The 20,196-nt window shown below is 34.4% G+C and overlaps 1 protein-coding gene across 1 annotated transcript; it reads left to right on the top strand.

The window, feature by feature from the left end:
- The first annotated feature begins 17,205 nt into the window (after positions 1-17,205).
- On the top strand, positions 17,206-20,196 carry LOC136232707 (mitochondrial dicarboxylate/tricarboxylate transporter DTC). Its single transcript, XM_066022074.1, has 6 exons — positions 17,206-17,447; positions 17,687-17,770; positions 18,248-18,309; positions 18,539-18,900; positions 19,499-19,713; positions 19,833-20,196. Exons 1-6 carry the CDS (start codon positions 17,328-17,330, stop codon positions 19,887-19,889), a joined length of 900 nt encoding a protein of 299 aa, XP_065878146.1. The 5' UTR covers positions 17,206-17,327; the 3' UTR covers positions 19,890-20,196.

Below are 20,196 nucleotides of genomic sequence, written 5' to 3'. Positions count from 1 at the left end.
AATTACAGCCACAGAAAGAGCGAATTCAATTAATTCATAAGTTTATAATTTGATGTCAATTTTTTAGGGTTAGGCTATATTTACTTTGTTTTTTTTACAAAGTAAGCTTTATTTTGTTTTTTCCATCATTGAATGGTGATGAACTTTGACAAAGTAAGCTCATCCAATGGTAGAAAAAACAAAGTAAATCTTACTTTGTCAAAAACAAAGTAAACATAGAAGGCACCCAATTTTTAACACGATAATAATACGAGTAATGCAATTTAGCAATATTATCAGAACCGGACCGGACATCAAACCGGATTGATGACTGAGTCACGGATCACTTGATCGGATCGGATGATTCGGATTGATCGAACCGGATGACGTAATAAATAAATAAATAATATTTATATATATTAAATATATAATTAATTTAAAAATATTTGTATACATTATATATCCAAAATAAATTATAAACAACTTTTGGTTTGTTATTTTTTGTTAATTTGAGTCTTAAGTATATAACGAATAAATTGAAATATATCAACGTATTCTATACCATAAGATCTTTTTAAAAATATATTATAAACTCAAAACGGACAAATGATGAATGAGAAATTGATGCTCAAATTGAACCACTTGAAATGGTTTGGAAGAAGATAAAATGAAATAAAACACTTACATCCCACATAGGAAAGAAATGAGAAACTTAACTAGTTTATAAGTAAATGGGCTTTACAAGCCTTTGACCAATTACTAGGGAAAATGCTCTTTCACGCGCAGGGGTGCAATCGCTTAACCATCGGGTTAAGGGCGTACTCGCACGATGTGGGCGACGCGAATGCCGCACCAATTTTCACCCAGCCCGCAGCGATTTTCTTTTCCTTCTAGAAATTTATTAGAAACGTATTGGAAACTTATTTGTAATGTATTTACGTGTTTGAATATTTGAAATCCTCTTATTTCAAGAGGAAGATAATTTCACAGTTCCTGCAATCCCACTATGAAAGTTAAGTTTGAAAGTGTCTAGTTTCATAAGAGCATCTCCAATAAAGGGTGTCCACTATTGGAGTGATTGTGGGTGCCAAGGAAAGTTGCCAATTTTTGGCAACCTCTTGGCAATCTTATTTAATAATTTTTTAATATACTTTCCTAGAAATAATAAATCTGGAACATTTTATTTATAATAAAATAATAATTTGTAGGATTATAATGGCTACTTTTCAAGCAATCTCTATTGAAGCATTTTTTAAGTAAAAGTTGCCAAAAATGATGTGGATGAAAGAGACAATAAAATACTATATTTTAGTAAGTTTTGGCACTCTTTTAGGCACCTCTATTGGAGATGCTCTAAGAAGCATTGTAATAAGTCTAAGGGTTTGTTTGTTGTTTCTGTTTACTGTTTGCTGTTGGAAAATATGTTTTTTAAAAAAGCAGAGATTCTCAGTTTTTTTTGTAAAAGACTACTTTTCAAGGGTAAAAAGCAAACAGAAGGTCATTAAAGTATATTTTTATGAAAAATATGCCTCGTCCAATTTCTCCGACTCGTAATCATCCATTTTTGGGGTTCTCGGATTGTAACTCATCAATTATTTTTAGAATTTCAATTTTGATGGGGAGAGAGAAACCATTCACAGTTTTTGAAAGAAAAATATGAGAAGAGCAAAACTGTCCAATAAAAGGCGGTAACTAGTAATTTGGATGGTAAATAATAATATCTTTTTAATTTGATAAAATTTAAATTATTTTCTAATATAATTGTAGATATTTTTAAATTATTTTCTGATATAAATTTTTCGGGTCGGCGACCCCATTAAGTGCTGGGCCAATTAATATTAGCCCAGTTTCTGCCTTGATTTGAATCAAGGTAATTTGTGGCGAATTATCTTCTAGGTCCTCCATCGCATGGAAATTTAAGATTTGCCCCCTACACTTTCCTTCTTTACTTTTATGACTTAATTTCTTTTATAATGTTATATTTTCTTTAATTAGTTTCTTTAGTTAAATTATAAATATGATTTAGGGTTATTAGTTTTCGTTTTCAAGACAGTTATGAAATAATCCAATAAAATGTCAAAATTTGGTACAAAAACTTACTTCGAAGTCAATAAATAGAGACCAACTACCAAAAGGTCTGTAAAATGACGGTATTACCCAGATATTTATTGGGGCAATAAATGACAGAAATGTAGATCATATTCTTTGTAAAATTGATTAAAAAATAAAATAAGAATGAGACTTAAGAGCATCTCAAGTAGTAGTAGTGTTTACATGGACCCTAATGATCACGGTGAATTTGATCATTCACTGTTAGATGTAGGCTGATTAAAATCTAAAGGTGGAGATTCAAAAGATCCTAAGACTTGGATTTAATCAGCCCACATCTAACGGTAAATGACCAAATTCACGTAGTCATCAGGATCCATGTGAAAAATACTATCTTAAGTAGATATAGCTGCATTCACATGGATCCTGATGACTACGTAAATTTGGTCATTCATTGTTAGATTTGGACGGATTAAAATCCTAAGGTGGAGATTCAAAACATCCTAAGACTTATATTTAATCCGTCCAAATCTAACGGTGAATGGCCAAATTTATGTGGTCATCAGGATCCATGTGAACGCAGCTATAAGTTAGATATTGTTTTAAAAAGTGTCAAAACTTATCTCATCATATTAAAATATAATATTTTATTAATTTAATAATATACATTACTCTTGACAACTTTTATTTAAAAATACTTTAATAGTAAGCAACTTTAAAAGTTACTATTACCCCCATAAATCATTACTTAATATATAATTTATTTTAATTATAAATATTGTTAACCAATAGTGAAATGAGAGAGAGTCGTCAAAAAAGTATACCAATAGTATTCAAGTAAATCACTTTTTTTATATTAAAAAAAGTTTGGCAATCTTATTGGCAACCACCATCATTCTAATAGTAGGAACCATTTAAAAGTTGTCGAACCCAATGCAACATCAGTTGACACTCTTTTAAACACCCTCTATTGGAGATACTCTGATACATCATTTGTATCTGATTGGCCCCTGAACTTTCAAAGTGTCCTGATAGCCCCCTCAACTTGCATAAAATGTTCAATTAGCCCTCTGAGCTTGCGTAAAATATAATCAATTGATCACTAGGTTGTAAAAAAGTAAGTTAAATGCGGAAGATGTATTTCACGTATCTTAGAATGTTATTAGATAATTCAAAAATAGATTAGAAAGGAAGTTATTACTTGGTCAACTATAAAATTTGTCTTCTCTAATATTAGAATCGCATATCCTGATCTTGGTCGTTTTACTTTTTTGTAAGACTTATGTAATAATTTTTCGGTATTTAACTTGCATTTTTGTGACCGGGTAATCAATTGATTATATTTTACGCAAATTTAGAGATTAATTTAATATTTTATGTAAGTTGAGGGGACTATCGGGATATTTTGAAAGTTCAGGAGGGTAATAAAAATTTTCGGACAAGTTCATGAGCAAATGATACATTAAGCCTAAAATAAAGTACAAGTTTAATTTTATATTTATTAAGGGAACAGATTTAGTTTTCAAATATAAAAATCATATAATTCTAAATCTAATACAGATTTATTAGATCGTGCACTACGTTGACATCCCTCTCCCTTCCCAAAGGTCGAATGTCTGACTCTCCTAGTCCTTAGTAGATTAGGGTGGATCGTTTAAACCAATCCATACAACTAGCTTAGGGGTTGATGAAGATCTGACGCCAGGTGACTCTGTCCGTCCATATAGTGTTTCTTACACTGACTGACGCCCACGGCTAGTGGATATTGATATGTCTCATTCACCACTAGCCTCCCAATCGAGCCTGATCCTCTTTGTCGTCTGCCACAACTCTCGCTGATGCCTTGGCCCGACGATTGAGATGGCCATGCTCATGCACTGGGTCGAATTTACCTATGGCCAAACTCCCCCCATGACATACTCCCCACTTAGATGATCAACATCCCCGTGGATCGAGCTGACTTCCTACAAGGAGATCTTCGATTTTCTCCACACGACAACCGAGGTTCCGCCCAAATCGACGGCTCATATTTGAGTGTGTAATTTAAAGTGTCAGAATCATAGTTGTATGACCCGAACCGGATCGATTAGATCAAACTGATTCAACCGAAAATAATCATATTTCTAGGTCAGAGGTAGTTCGGTTTTTTGACATTTGAAAATTGGCCAGAACAACTCGAATCGATGAAGTGAACCGTGAATCAATTGGAAAATTTAGTCCAATTAGATTTCATACATATTTACTTTAAAAAAGATACCAGTTAGTGGGATTCAAATTTTGAATTCCAAAATAAAAACGTCTAATTTATTACTGGATCACCATTTTTTTTGGTAAGAAAGGAAAGGAAAAAAAACAAAACCAACAAAAACCTACACCGGGATCAGTCTAGGAAGGCTGACCCCAATCTTATCCTCTAGGAGAGATGGCAAAAGAAAAGAAGGAGGAACAGAGAGGGTAGAAACACCTAACATTCTCCCATGCCCAGCAGCTGCTAAGCGATCCGCCACGCGGTTTTGCTCCCTAAAAATATGGGAGAAATTAAGATACTCAAAGGCAGGACGAAGCCTCAAAATAGCTTTGATGAGATTCTGGCTCTTCAGACAAACAGCCTGGTTATCTGAAATCCTGTTAATAGCCACCAGATTATCAGATTCCACCGAGAGCTTTTTAACACCCATGCGAATGGCGAGTTTAATACCTGACAAGATACCCCAGAGCTCCGCAGAAAAGGAGGAGCCCGTCCCCAAGTTATGGGTAAACCCCGCCATCCAATTGCCACCAACATCCCGAAGAACTCCTCCAGCAGCAATTCTGCCATTGCTAAGGCAGGAGCCATCAGTATTCAACTTAGCAAACCCTTCTCTAGGCTTACTCCAGCCAACTAGCAGGATCTCTTTATCCGGGGAGGGGCGAACAAGGGAATCTCTTTCAAAGCTTTTAGTAATAACAGAGAGCTTCTTCGAGAAGAAAAACAGTAATCAGGAATAAGGACAGACTTACCCGCAAATAATTCTTCATTCCTCCACTTCCAGATTTGGTGACAAGTAATAGCAAAGAGGATGGCATCGTGCTCCATGTTGGCCAGCAAGTTCCCCTTGGCTCCTTGAGAGAACCAGTCCCCTTCAGAAAAGGCCATGAAAGAAGGGAGGATGTGATGAGGGAGGATCCCTTCCCAGATCTTCTTACTATTTGGGCAATCCCTCAAGGCATGGCACAAGGTTTCCACATTGCCTCTGCATCTACTACAGGCACTAGACTCAGTCAAGTGCCTTCTGTGCCTATCCGCATTCGTAAGGAGCCTATCTTTGATACCCAGCCAAAGGAAGCTCCTGATACGGTAAGGGATCTTGAGGGACCATATGGACTTCCAAATCTCCAAGGGAGGATCAGCCCTATTAGGGGTAAAAGCTTCATAGGCCGATTTACAAGAATAAGTACCATTATTCGTCAAGGCCCAGCAATGTCTATCCTTATCCTCCTCTTGATTGCTAATCTTCAATTCTCTAATGTTAAGAAGGGTCTCCAGACTAAAGAAAGAGTCGAACTTTGACCAGATCCAGTCTCCCTCCGAGTCCACCACATCAGCAATTTTCCAGGAAAGGAGATCAGCCGACGGAGGGGCATTACACACATCAATCAGCGGTTTATCACCAATCCAGGTGTCATACCAGAAGCTAATAGATCTACCATTACCCACCTCCAGGCCAATCCCCGTACAGAATTCAGCAAACACGGCACTGAGCCCTTTCCAGAGGAAGGAACAGCTAACAACCCTCTCCTTTGGGCCACCAAAGATTCTATCTTTTCGATACTTCCCGCACAAGAGACGGACCCAAAGGGAGGAGGGGCATTGCCACATTCTCCAAAGAAGTTTCATTAACAGGACTTTATTATTGTCCTTTGCCTGCCTAATACCAAGACCCCCCCTGTTTTTAGGCTGGCAAGCTTCCTTCCACGGGACCAGGTGAACCTTTCTCCCATCTCCAGACTCACCCCACAAGAAACGCCGATTTATCTTATCCAGGTCACTAAGGACAGGCTCAGGAAGCTTACAGGCCTGCATGATGTGGTTCGGAGCAGCGCAGTTAATTGACTGGATCAAGGTAAGGCGACCTGCAAGGGAAAGAGAATTAGCTTTCCAGCTAGCACACAAACCATTAGTTTTGTCCAAAATATCCTTGAAAGAGGCTTTGGAAACCCTGTCACTGTGAAGAGGAACCCCAAGATACTTCCCCAAAGAGTTCGTCAGAGGTATGCCAGAGAGCTCACTCAGTCTTCTGCACAAGCTATTGTCCATATTTTTGGAACAAAGCATACGGGACTTTTGGATGTTAACCTTCTGGCCAGAAGCCTCGCAAAAACAATCAAGGATATCCATAACTGTTTTAATTTGCTCCTCATTACCCTCAACGAAAAGCATGACGTCATCAGCAAAGAATAAATGGGTAATAGGGGGGCAATGTCTATTGATAGAAACAGGGTGGAGAGTCCCTTTGCACACCGCCTCTTGGATCAGGTGAGACAGTCTTTCCGTGGCAATAACAAAGAGGAAGGGACTCATAGGATCTCCTTGACGAATTCCCCTGGAGGGAGAAAACTCATTCGACATGTCCCCATTGATCATGACCTGGAAAACAGGAGAGGAGATACACTTCTCAATCAAAATCCTCCAGTTCTCCGGGATGCCAGCTTTGGCTAAACTATCCAGAAGAAAGCTCCAGTTCAATCTATCATAGGCTTTCTCCAGATCCAGTTTAAGGGCCACAATCCCTTTCTTACCTTTCTTAATCTTCATAGAATGGACAACCTACTGGGCAATAACAACGTTATCCATCAATTGTCTACCAGAAACAAAGCTCCCTTGGTTCTGGCTAATAATATCCGGAAGGATCTTCCGGATTCTATTAGCCACAATCTTAGTAATAGCTTTATACAAAACATTACAAAGACTGATGGGTCTCATCTAGAGGAAGGAGGAAGGCTTAACAACCTTAGGAATCAAGACAAGGAGGGTTTTATTAACCGACCTGATATCGTTAGAGCCACCAAAAACACCTAACACAAAACTGTATATGCCCTCCTTAACAGTATCCCAGTGTTTATGATAGAAACTAGCGGGGATACCATCAATCCCAAGAGCCTTAGTGGACCCTATACTAGAGAAGGCCAGATCAATCTCTTTAAGGTCAATAGGATGGAAAGCATCTTTAATAGCCTCCTCCCCCAAACGAGGAAAGGAAATACCAGAGTGGGCACTCTCCAAGTCCACAGCTTCCTCTCTAAACAGGTCCTTGTAGAAATCAAGGGCTGAGCGACGAATGTCTTCCTCCTCAAAAATCCACTCGCCACTAGCGTCCTTGATAGCATCAATCCTATTCCTCTGTCTCCTAATGATCGTAGAGAGATGAAAAAACCTGGTATTCCGATCCCCGTCTTGAATCCAGGTCTTCCTAGACTTCTGGAACTAAAGAAGCTCTTCCTGTCTAAGCACAGCTTCCAACTCGTTCTGGAGAGCTCTAAGGTGACCATTTAAGCTATGGTCGAAACGAGCCTCCAAGCAACGCTGAACGCCTTCCATCCTCCTCAAGAGTTTATTCTTCCTCCTGATAATATGGCCAAAGATGTCTTTATTCCAAACAACCACCTTCCTTCTGAATTCCTCAGCAGCGAGGAGAACATCAGAGTGGGGATGCCAATTGGTTTTCACGAAATTCCTAAAGTCGGGATGAGAATCCCAAGCCACAAGATATCTAAAGGGTCTGTTACCTTTCAGCCGGTTACCTTTGACCAAATTAATGAGGATAGGGCAACGGTCAGAGTGGCGGAAGGGGAGATTCAGCACCTTGACCTCAGGAAACCTACAGATAGCCGCAACATTAGCATACACCTTATCCAACCTCACAAACAAGCTATTTCTTTTCCAGGTAAATTTGTGGCCAGCAGCACCCAGGTCTGAAAGCCCACACAGATCCATACTACGCTTGTGGTTAAGGCACCGGTTCACATAATGATTACCCCCTCCTCTTTGATCACTTAAAAGGGCAATATCATTGAAATCCCCGGCCACCAACCAAGCCTCCACCATGTTAGAGCTAATAGAATGAAGGATCTCCCACAACCTTGTACGATTAGAAAGAACAGGATCGGCATAAACAAAGGTAACAAAGAAAGGTTTATTACCAGGGTAGCACACCTTATTATGAATGAACTGACAATCCATACTAACAATATCAATATTAACAAGACCTGGCTTCCAAAAGAGCCAAATCCCCCCAGCCCGGCCAATAGCCTCCGATCTGACATAATTCCAATTCTTAAACTTTCTAACCACCTCGTCTGCTTTGGCTCCACTGACCTTGGTCTCTGGAAGAACAAAACAGGAGGGGTTAAACTGTTTAATAAGATCATTAACATGAATGCGGGTTGCCTTGCTCGCCGCACCTCTAACATTCCAAACAAAGAAATCCATCAGAAAGGAAGACTACTAACACAAGCCCAAACCCTAGATCAGGTATTTATTCGGGGCTCCTAAGAGTTTAGAGGAAGTCCCAGAAGGTCCCCTTTTAGCCCAAGAGTCTAACCCATTAAGGTTCTTCTTAGGTTTCACTTTAAGTTTCTTCATGTTCATCTTACTCACTCCTATAGCTTTTCCAATAGGAGCATCCACAGGAGGATTCAGAGAAACAGCCTTACTACTCGACCCTTCCCCTGTAGAAAGGTGAGACTGGGAGCTCCCTTTATCCTTAGCATCAGAGACAAAGAGGGGATTAATAGATTTACCCCGACTAGAAACAGGCTCGACCGATTCCAGACCAGGCATGCTCAAATCAATCTGTTCATTGGAAGGGTCCGATTCCCGACCTTCCTCTAGGGACAAGACACCGAACCTAGACCCCGAGCCAGAAGCTGAGACCACACCAGCCTCACTCATCTTCTTGATATCCGGGGGTCTGACCTTGATCTCAGGGGCAATCTGGAGCGTAGTCATCTTCCGACTAATATCCGGCGGATGAATAGAACTAACATTAGCACTTGGCTTCCTTCTCACTGACCTCTTGGCCAGCATCCATGGCCCAAAACTCCTTTCTTCCCCCTGACTTTTCTCAGCTCCACCTATGATAGGTTGCATCAACTCCTCCGCCTCCTTCCTCTTCTTAGGACATCCCTCAAATGTATGGCCAAACATACCACATTCAAAACAGATATTATGTATACCTTCATATTCAATATGAAAAACCTTATTCTGAATACAGAATTGAGAAAGAAGAGGCTTAGCAAGATCAATATCAATACAGACCCTGGCAAACTTGCCTCTTACTGCCCCAATGGTAGTCTTATCGACATGGTGGTACCTTACCAACCAGGCTACCAATCTTGTTCAGGAATCTATCACTATAGTATTCAAGAGGAATGCCTGGGAACCTAACCCAAGTAAGGATTCTGTTAACAGAGCAGTCATGGGGGTCAAAATTTAATAGTGATTATATTCAATAACTCTAATGTTTATATATATTTATAATATAAATTAAAAATATTAAAAAATTTAAAAAATTAAAAAATTAATTTATGTTTTATATTTCCATAAATATCATAAAAACATTATTTAATCTTTTCAATATTTTTTTTGAACAATTTTTTTGGGTGCAACACGAGGACTTCCCAAGAGGTCACTCATCTTAGTACATTAATCTTTTCAATATTAATAAGTTTAATTTTGCATTTTATATATTACACAAATAAAATTTAAAAATCTAAAAATTATATAATTTAAATTTAATTATAAAATAAAAATCATATTATTTTATTATATTTATGTGTTAAAATTAACAATAATGTAACAATATTTTAATTTACTTAAAAATATAAGTAACATTTAATTAATATTGTTAATATTTTATTATACAAATTTCACGTGGTTCTTTTTAAATTTCGGTTAAACTCAAATTGAACTTCTAACCTTTAATTTTATATCTTTTCGGTTTTTTGATCGGTTTGACTTTAACAATAGAACGCTGAAAAATTAGAATAACTTAAACATTAAATTACATATTTTTTAATGATTTTTTTTTTATCTTCCATCAATGAAACTTTAATTTATTTTTATTAAATGCCTTTTGAATATAGATTGGTAAAGGAGTTTTTATTAAAAAATTCAATTCTTTTTCTTATTTAAAATTTATTAACCTGAAGAAAAAAAGTGAGAATAGTATTTTTTAATTGTTATTACAGCTATCATTATAACTTTTTAACTACTTTATTTATTTTTTTTAGAAGAAAACTTTTTAACTACTTAATAATTGTTGTTTATAGGCAAAAAAAAAAAAAAAAACATTATTAGGTCCACGATTTTTCATTTTCTAGTTCATTAAGTTTTGATCATTTATTTATGGTCTTATTAAACCAAAAAATTAATTTTAAACATAAAATTCGGTTAACATATTATTATTCATTGCACATGCATTCGAAATTTGTAATTTTTCATTTTTTGAAAACAGTTTTGGATGTGTAATGCAGCTATAAAAAAACTGTAAAAAAAATATATTTTTTAATAATTTCAAATACATATGAAGTTAATAACATCTTTTTAATAAAATAACATATTCATAACTTACTAATTTAGTCATCAAGAGCTTAAAGAGACCAAAAATAAAAGATCGGAGCTTAATGTATCCAAATAAAAAAATCAATGACTTAATTAACAAAAAAAAATGAATTTGCCTTGTTTTTATAATATTCAATTTATCTTTAAACTATTATATTTGTTTTTTTTCTTAGATTATGTGTCCGTGTGTTTCTATTTTTTTGAACTGCCTTTTGCCTTTCAATACTAAACATGAGATAGAAAGTGTTTGATAAAATCCTGAAACAGTTGCTTTTTGCAGAAAAAACAACAAATATCTACTACCTATCAGTAACAGCTAACATCAACAACAAACATCAAACAAGAACAGCTGAAACAAACTGGCTCTATATTTAGGTTTTTGAACTTATATTTTCGCTTAGATCTAGATTTACAATTGATTAACAAAAAATTGCAAGATAATAAAAACCTTAAGGTATAAAATGCAAAACTACTCCTAATATTGATCGTAAGAGTAATTTTACTCTTAATATTTAAAGTGGTTCAATTTTACTTTAATATTAGCAGCTAGAAACAAATTTTACTCTTAACGTTGGAAAGTTTGATCAATTTAGACATCATTATCAAATACATAAATTTTGTTCCTTATCATGCACCAGTTGTCCATCAGTTGGTTCTAAAAAAACATTTCACATTTTTTTATGATTTAATAATAGAATTTAGATTAATATTTTTAAATTCGAATAAATATTTGAGTTATTTTTCTCCAACTCATATAAAATACAATATAATTTTTTTCTACGTCTATTTATATGGTCGTGATCTGTTACTATAAGTGATAAAAATAAAGTACATGTGAAGTATAAATGACATGATTTATGATTCAGAAGACAATTTGATGAATTATTTTTTAAATTGATCCAACTTTTTAAAATTATACAATTTTATAGGCTTAATACATCATTTGCCCCATGACTTGTCCAAAAAGCTTGATTGCTCCCCTGAACTTTGAAAGTGTTTTGATAACCTCTTGAACTTGCATAAACTATTCAATTAGCCCAATGAACTTGCATAAAATGTAATCAATTAATCACTCGATTATAAAAAAATAAGTTAAATGCGGAAAATATGTTACACGCACCTTAAAAAAGTAAAATGACCAAAGTCAGGATATGCGATTCTAATATTATAGAAGAAAAAGTTTTATAGTTAAACAAGTAAAAACTTCATTTTAAATATTTTTAATCTATTTTGTGAATTATGTAATAACATTTTAAAGCACGTGTAACATATCTTTCGTATTTAACCTATTTTTTTTTGGGATAAGGTACAAAAATACCCTTAACGTTGACAATCAAGAGCAATAATCCCCTAACGTTAAAAATGGTACAATTAAGGACCCAAGGTTAATAACTTGGTCCAATTTTACCATTTCTAACAGATTTTATCTACACCGTTTATATTTCCGTTAGTTTCTATATCAATTCACAAAAATTACATCCGACTAAAATTAACTAAATACCATTATACCCTCATCATCTCCATTATGCCCTCATCATCTCCATACTTATGGAAACCTCTTGATCTTTCTGGAAAAAAGAACCCAACTCTAAATGCATCAAAAACACTTTTTTTCAAACCTCTTAATCTCACAACCTAAGAACCCAGCAAATTCTTTTTCACTTCACTTCGATTCTTTCTTTTTCACATAGCTCGCTTCGATTTCGTTGGAAAAGTTGACATCCATATGTATGGTTGCAAGAGCAGAGGTACAATACACAGTAAATAATCAATTACAAAAGCTCAATTTTATGCCATTGATTTGATTAAAGTTGTGTTTATATTGGGTAAATGAAAAAAAAATTAGGAAAGATTAGAGTAAACATCCATGGCTGCCTTAGTAATATGACTTCACTGCAATATGTATTTCTGCTACATACTCTATTTTTTTCTGGAAAATTTCATTCTGCTAGAAACTCTGTTTTTTTGTCCAGAAGATTAAATTAAATATATATTGATAAAGTTGTGTTTCTGCTACAGTAATATAGAGTCTTGACCATGTTTTGTTTCTTGTTCTTGAGATTGAACCAGGACCTTCGCATACTTCCATGTGTAATAATACATTTGCAGCACAATATTGTAATTGATTATTCACTTTAAGGGTTTTGGATATATTTATATTTGAGTTTTACGAAGAGGATAGGGGTATAAATGGCATTTAGTTAACTCTGTAAATAAAATCTGTTAGAGAGGGTAAAATTGGACCAAGTTATTAACATTGGGTCCTTAATTGTACCATTTTTAACGTTAGGGGTATTATTGTTCTTGACTGTCAACGTTAGGGGTATTTTTGCACCTTATCCCTTTTTTTTATATAATTGGGTGATTAATTGATTATATTTTATAAGGTAATTAATTTATTAGTCCCTATATTTTAAAAAACACACGGTAAGGTCCCTAACTTTTTTCTCAATGAACTGTTTAGTCCTTAACGTTTTTCTCGATGAACTATTTAGTCCCTAATATAATGCCTTAACTACCCTTTACCACAAAATCAAATATATAAGACCATTATCTTCATTGTTTCTCATCTCTGCGTTCTTATTTTCCTTTATTTTAAACTCTATTGCATTAGAAATCAACTTTGAGTGTTCTTCTTCTTGATTTTCTTCTTAATCATTCAGATTCATAAGCATTGGGTATGTGTTCTTTTCCCTGTTCTCCATACAAATAGCTTCTTCTTCTAAATTGGATTTCCTATTCACAGGATTTTAGTAACAGTGCAACGAAATGGAAGGGAAAGGCAGTGAAGTTTACAACAATAACAAAATTAGCAAAAACATCTTTCATCACCACTGAACCAGTTGATAGTAAACATGAGTTGAGAATATGGAGGAAATTAAATTCATCATTGAGAGTAAGAGGATTTCCACCTTCAATTCGAACAGGAAGAGTAAGCGAGAGAGATTTGAGTCGATTTCTACCTTCAATTCAAACATGAAGAGTGAGCATGAGTGATTCAATTATGGGTTAGAGATTCAATCCTTTCCCCATTTCTTTTGTGAGCGCGAGTTGTGAGAGAAAGACATAGAGGTGTGAATTGTTTTTTTGACTGATAAATATTAAAAAGTAATTTAGTCATTTCTGAATTCATAAACAGTAAAAAATCTAACAAACAGACGGAATGATTAAACAGTTCATCACAAAAAGGTTAGAGATTTTATCGTATGTTTTTAAAAATATATGGACTAAACAATATGTTTTGTCAAAATATAGAGACTAATAAATTAATTACCCTATTTTATATAAACTTACAAAGCTAGCTGAATATTTTATGTAAATAAAATCTTAAGCGAATTATATAAATAAAATCTTATTCCAAAACTTATTTACAGCATGAAACGACATAAAAGGGCAAACAAACAAATTAACGTAACTATTGTAGAGATCGACATCATGTGATGATTTCAATTCAGCTTTTCTTGGAAGTTGCAAGAATAATAATAAAAAATTGTGTTCAAATTGACTGTTTTTCTTGTTCTTTTTTAATAGTTGTCTAAAGTCTAAACTTTGTCTATGTAATTATAAAACGAATTTATTTCGTTATTAAAATTAGAACTCCCTTCCAAATAAGACTGTAATCGAGCCGAGTCGAGTTTTGATCTGTTCAAGTTCAGTTTGCTGTAAAATTAATGAGCTCGAATCCGAACCGAGTTTGCTATAAAATTAACGAGTTCGAACCTGAGCCGAGTTTTGGCTTGCTCAACGAGCTCGAGCTTGTTTCGAGCCTAAATTCCTCTTTGGACTTGGTTTATTAAGAAAATTATCTAATCATAAATTGTTTGTGATCGTTAATCATATTTGTGAAGTTTGCTCACAAATAACTCTTTAATTGTGTACATAAACAAGCTCACAAGCAAAGTTCGTGGATAAATAAACAAGATGCTTACAAATAGTTCGTTTATTACTTATTTATTATGTTTGTGAACGAACTCATCTAATAGCAAATGAAATAATATTAAGTTTAGATATGTGTGAACTAACACAAAACTATATAGTTTTCTACAAAACTAAAATTTGTTCATAAATGTTCTAATCGAGCCTGCTCGCGAGCTTTCGAGTCGAGCTTTGACCTGCTCAAACTTGGCTCGTTTACGAACCGAGCCAGTAAATCGTACTTACGAGCGGCTCGTTTACAAATCGAGCCGAATCAAACCGATTTTTTATCGAGTCGACCACCAAACCGCTCATGAGCGGCTCAGATCATTTACAATCCTACTTCCAAAAAAAATAGAAGTGATTATTTTATCAAAAAGTTAAAAGCAATGTCTGGTAGAGGTTTTTTAGAATAAAATCAGAAGTTTGAGTTAATTTAAAGTTTTATCTAGTAAAAACTTTAACAGTGGTATGTGGTGAAGAGATGTTTGAAAGAGATTATTGGGTTCAAAAATCTAATTTCGAAAAAAAGCTAGTTTTAGGAGATTTTTCAATTAGTTTATTATTTAATCTCTTTTGAATAACATTTTTACCCCTAATTACTACTCTTTACTTAAACAAATGTTATTTCATCTCTTCCAAATAAATGCTTTACTATGTTCTTATTTATCAATTTACACAAACAGAGATCAACAATCAGCTAATTTTATTAAACAAGTTTATATAAACAACTAGTCAAATCAGCTAACGAAAAATGTAATCAGCTAACAGTTATTTGTCAAACACGACCAAAATAAAGGGATAAAGTAAAAATACTCCTAGCATTGACAATTGCGAGCAATTTTATTTTTAATGTTTAAAATTATTTTTCAAATTGATCCAACTTGTCAATGTTAAATTTGTTTTTTACTGTCAACGTTAGGGACAAAATTGCTCATCGTTATCAATGTTAGAGGTATTTTTGCACTTTATCTCTAAAATAAAATTAGAAGCGATTATTATGTACACAATTTTCGATATTATGATCCACATTTAATATAAATTTGAAGTAGACACTATGATTATTATTTTTAACAAAGTAACGATTACTTTGTTTTTTTTCCACCATTAGATAATGACTTTGTTTTTTACACCATTATATTAATTTTCTATCTCATCATCCAATGATGGAAAAAATAAAGTAATAATTATTTGTAAAAAATAAAGTACCCATAGCTTGCGAGACAACTTTTTTCATTAAACAAATAATAAGTCATTGTTTATTATATAAAATTGATATGTGAATTTTTAATTAGGTTAGAATTCACCCACTAACTCAAAAATGTTACAAATATTTAAAATTATTATTATATTATTCATGTTTTATATATTACATTAATAAATGTAATAAAATTATAATTATCATATGCAAGCACGATTCAAATCTCTTATATTTTTACGTGTCATCCTTAATAGATATTTTTGCACTTTATCTTTCAGATTTAAAATTCATATTCTAAACCTAATACAAATAAATCCATATATATATTAATAAAAATTAAAAATATTTTAAAAATAAATATTTAATAATCAATATTAACTAGTTGAACTGATCTGTCTTATTTGTTATAAATCTCACACTCATCCTTGTAATAGGCGTACTTTAATGGACTTGAAGTAAATTTCCTTAACCAAACTCTATCCATTTAGCCGCGAGCCTGAGCAGACCAGACGAATATCCAGGCTCATGAATATATCTAATATCTGATGTGAGGTTCAATTTACTAATTGCCTCTCCTCATTACATCGACCTCACTGCCGACCATGTCTCTTTATCCGCTTTCACGCTAGCTGGTTATCGAGAACCCTTTTAACAGGCTAAGCTGCTATAGAGTAAGAAAGGGCCGAACAGACGACTCCTTCTTAATGAGTCACACAACAACAACAATAGGATAGAGCTATTTCTTATACGGCTGCACCAACGGATGCTAGTCGAGGGTAGTCTCAGTCTTTTCTTCTTCTTTCACCTACTATTCGTACAACTTAGCACGAATCGAAGGAATTTCTTTAATATTAATAATGGAATTTTTTCTAAGACTTCTTTCTTCAAAGGAATACAAATGATAAGTAATTTTCATCAAAGTAGGTATCAATCATACTCTCATTTAGCTGTACACCAGGACGAACAATTATGACACTAATAACATAAGGTTCACTCATCTTATCACTTTCCTTAGTATTAGGATCGATTACATCTCTCATCATAGTTTCGGTATCGGCGACCATGTCCTTTCTTACTCTGACATTCCACCCTAACGCCATACCGTAAAATCAGATGGAATAACGAATTAAAATAACTTTAAAGTTTTTGAAAAATGTTAATTTAATCCTAACATTTTAACCTCAACATTCGTGATTGTTAGCGTTAAAAATAATTTTATATTAAATTTCATGCAAAAAATGGCTAAATAAAATAAAATAAAATAAAATGAAATGAAAGGGTAATATTGTCCATCAAATATAATCCACGAAAAACCCATCATTTTGGAACCAATCAATTTTTTAGTTGGTACAAGAAATAATGGCAACAAATTTCATGCCACAAACGTTTTCATTTTATTATTTACAAAAAAAAAAAAAAAATCATTTTCATTTTAAATTGTAATAATATGAAATTAAAAAGGTTGCAGAGTTTCTTTATATTGCAACTTTCTCTTTCTCAGGCTTCTTCGCCTTCTTCGCAAGTACTTTAACGAACGCCGTTTCTCTCTTCTAAATCTCTGAAATCCTTACCGGAGAAAAAATGGGAGAAGAGAAGAAGCCCCTACCAGCTGGTGTGTGGCCTACCGTTAAGCCTTTCGTTAATGGTGGTGCCTCAGGCATGCTTGCCACCTGTGTCATCCAACCTATCGATATGATTAAGGTATTTTCATATCTCAGTTTATATAGGCCTGTGTTTATGAATCTACTCGAATTCAATTGCGTATCTGTAGATCAGTTGCTTGTTTTATTGTTGTGTGTTTGAATCTTTTTGGAGCTGTAATGGGATTTAGATCTGGAATTTGATGTTCCTTTGTTAGGGTTTTTTATGGTGCTATGTTGAATTGGTGGTTCTGGCTTTTGTTTTGATGGATTTCTTGTTTTGTTTTGGGTTTGGTGCAGGTGAGGATCCAATTAGGTCAGGGTTCAGCGGGTATGGTGACAAAAACCATGTTGAAGGAGGAGGGTTTTGGTGCCTTTTACAAGGTTTGCATTCAATTGTTTGTTCAACTGTCGATCTATTTGAAGTGTTGAATTCAGATTCTCTAATTATTTGAATCTCTTGCTTGATTTGGATTTTCATTTGTTTTAAGTGGAAGCTGGTATATTGTTTATGTTAAGATTTTAAAATAATGCTCAATTTTGGTAATCAGTTTCAAATTGAGATTTGTAATGTTATTTCTAAAACATAATCTTCATAAAATAGCCTAGAAATGAGAATGGACATGGACACGAAAGGCAGCAATGCTACTAACTAGAAGTCTCCGTGCAACATTGGTTGAGCATAATTAGGATTCTTCGGAAATGACGTCAGTTAATGATAATATGCAAAGTGCTTTCTCAGAATATAGTTGATGGAATGGGGTCAATTAAATTGTTCTCTTTTGAATCTGAGATGTCGTTGGTTTTTTCTGGCTGAGAATTCAAGCTTTGCTTCCAAATTAATGGCATTATTCTGAGCAGGGACTATCTGCTGGACTACTGAGGCAAGCTACATATACAACTGCTCGACTTGGATCATTCAGGTAAGTGATGAAATAATTTAGTGCCTGCTTATGATATAATTGTGCTCCGGCTAAGTGTTCATTAGAGTTTAAACATTAAATCCAGTATAGTCATTGTGAAATTTTGGGTTATATGCGTAAATAGATGGATTATAGTTCTTGTTTCCTTTCAAGTTGTTTCGCTTTTCAAAAATCATAATAACATGATTCTGAATCTAGCATCTACTCATCACATCCTCTGTCAATGTAGGATTTTGACCAACAAAGCAATTGAAGCAAATGATGGAAAGCCCCTCCCTCTATATCAGAAGGCTTTGTGTGGGTTAACTGCTGGTGCTATTGGGGCAAGTGTTGGCAGTCCTGCTGATTTGGCACTTATCCGTATGCAGGCTGATGCCACTTTGCCTGCTGCTCAACGTCGACATTACAAAAATGCATTCCATGCTCTTTACCGTATTGTCGGTGATGAAGGAGTTCTAGCACTCTGGAAAGGTGCAGGTCCTACTGTTGTGAGAGCCATGGCATTGAACATGGGAATGCTTGCTTCTTATGATCAAAGTGTTGAGTTTTTTAGGGATTCCCTTGGCTTTGGCGAAGCTACTACAATAGTTGGTAAGATTGATTGCTAACATGCATATATTGATCATTGCCGATTAATTAGGGCTGCCCAAATTTGATAGGCCAACACTTTTACAAATACAACCTGCTTGACACAACTCGGCTGGCATGCTTATAGTTTTTGTATCTTTTAAATCATATATAACCATACGGAATATATATATTACATATCACGATTGTGACATGATAACCCGTTTTGATACCCCTACAATTGATCTAGTCAAGTATTCCCATTGACTTGATTTGATCTTATACTTTAACATCGTTTAACATCATGGTGAACTCGTTGTTTTTTCAAAAACTCTTAGAATCCTAAAAGATTCTGAATGACGAAACACTTTTTCATATAAATTGAAGTTCTTATTCAATATATTTATGCATGTCGAGCATTTACATTAATAAGTTCTTGTGTGGTTAAAATGTTAATATGTAATATGTGGTTTCCCAATTTTTCGATTTCATCTATGTGCAGTTTTATCCGTGTTTTGAAATGGGAAAGTGGCTTGTTTCTTATCTCTTTTATTTGGAACTTTGCTGTTGTACCTACAAATGCGTGTTGATGACTAACGACTTTAATTATCTTGGTTCTCAGGTGCAAGTTCTGTGTCAGGGTTCTTCGCTGCAGCTTGCAGTCTTCCATTTGATTATGTGAAAACTCAAATTCAGAAAATGCAACCTGATGCTCAAGGGAAGTTCCCTTACACCGGCTCATTAGACTGTTGCATGAAGACTCTCAAGTCCGGTGGACCACTCAAATTCTATTCAGGATTCCCTGTCTATTGTGTTAGAATTGCTCCTCACGTCATGGTATTATTCGCTTTCTTTTTACTGTCGTTTCTGCATTGTTTCGACAGCTTGGATCCGACCTGATTGCTTCAGGACTAAATGTTTTTCTGAATTCTGATTGTTGGGTGTTCCATTTGCAGATGACCTGGATTTTCCTGAACCAGATTCAGAAGTTGGAGAAGAAAGCTGGATTATAGTTTTCGGGTGCGTAGAGACAATATATTCAGTTGAGTTAAGATATTGAATAATAATATTTCACCTGTGTTGTAACTTCTGGCTGGTTTGGGGTGATTCACACCTTTTAAGTCGGACAAATTATTCGGAAATTTTCTGATCCGGTGCAATCGAGGTAGGATTTTTTTTTTTTTTAACTTTTATTGAACTTATTTGTAGGGTAGTAAAAAATTTTTGGGTTTCACAAGAACCTTTTTCAAGTTTAAAGAGAGTGACAAGTGACCTTTGATAAGAGAATATTGAAAGGAAATAAATTTTTTTACTTGATGA

The sequence above is a fragment of the Euphorbia lathyris genome, chromosome 6 (genome assembly GCF_963576675.1).
Source record: "Euphorbia lathyris chromosome 6, ddEupLath1.1, whole genome shotgun sequence".
NCBI classification, from domain to species: domain Eukaryota; kingdom Viridiplantae; phylum Streptophyta; class Magnoliopsida; order Malpighiales; family Euphorbiaceae; genus Euphorbia; species Euphorbia lathyris.
This window is presented reverse-complemented; position numbering and strand designations above follow the sequence as displayed.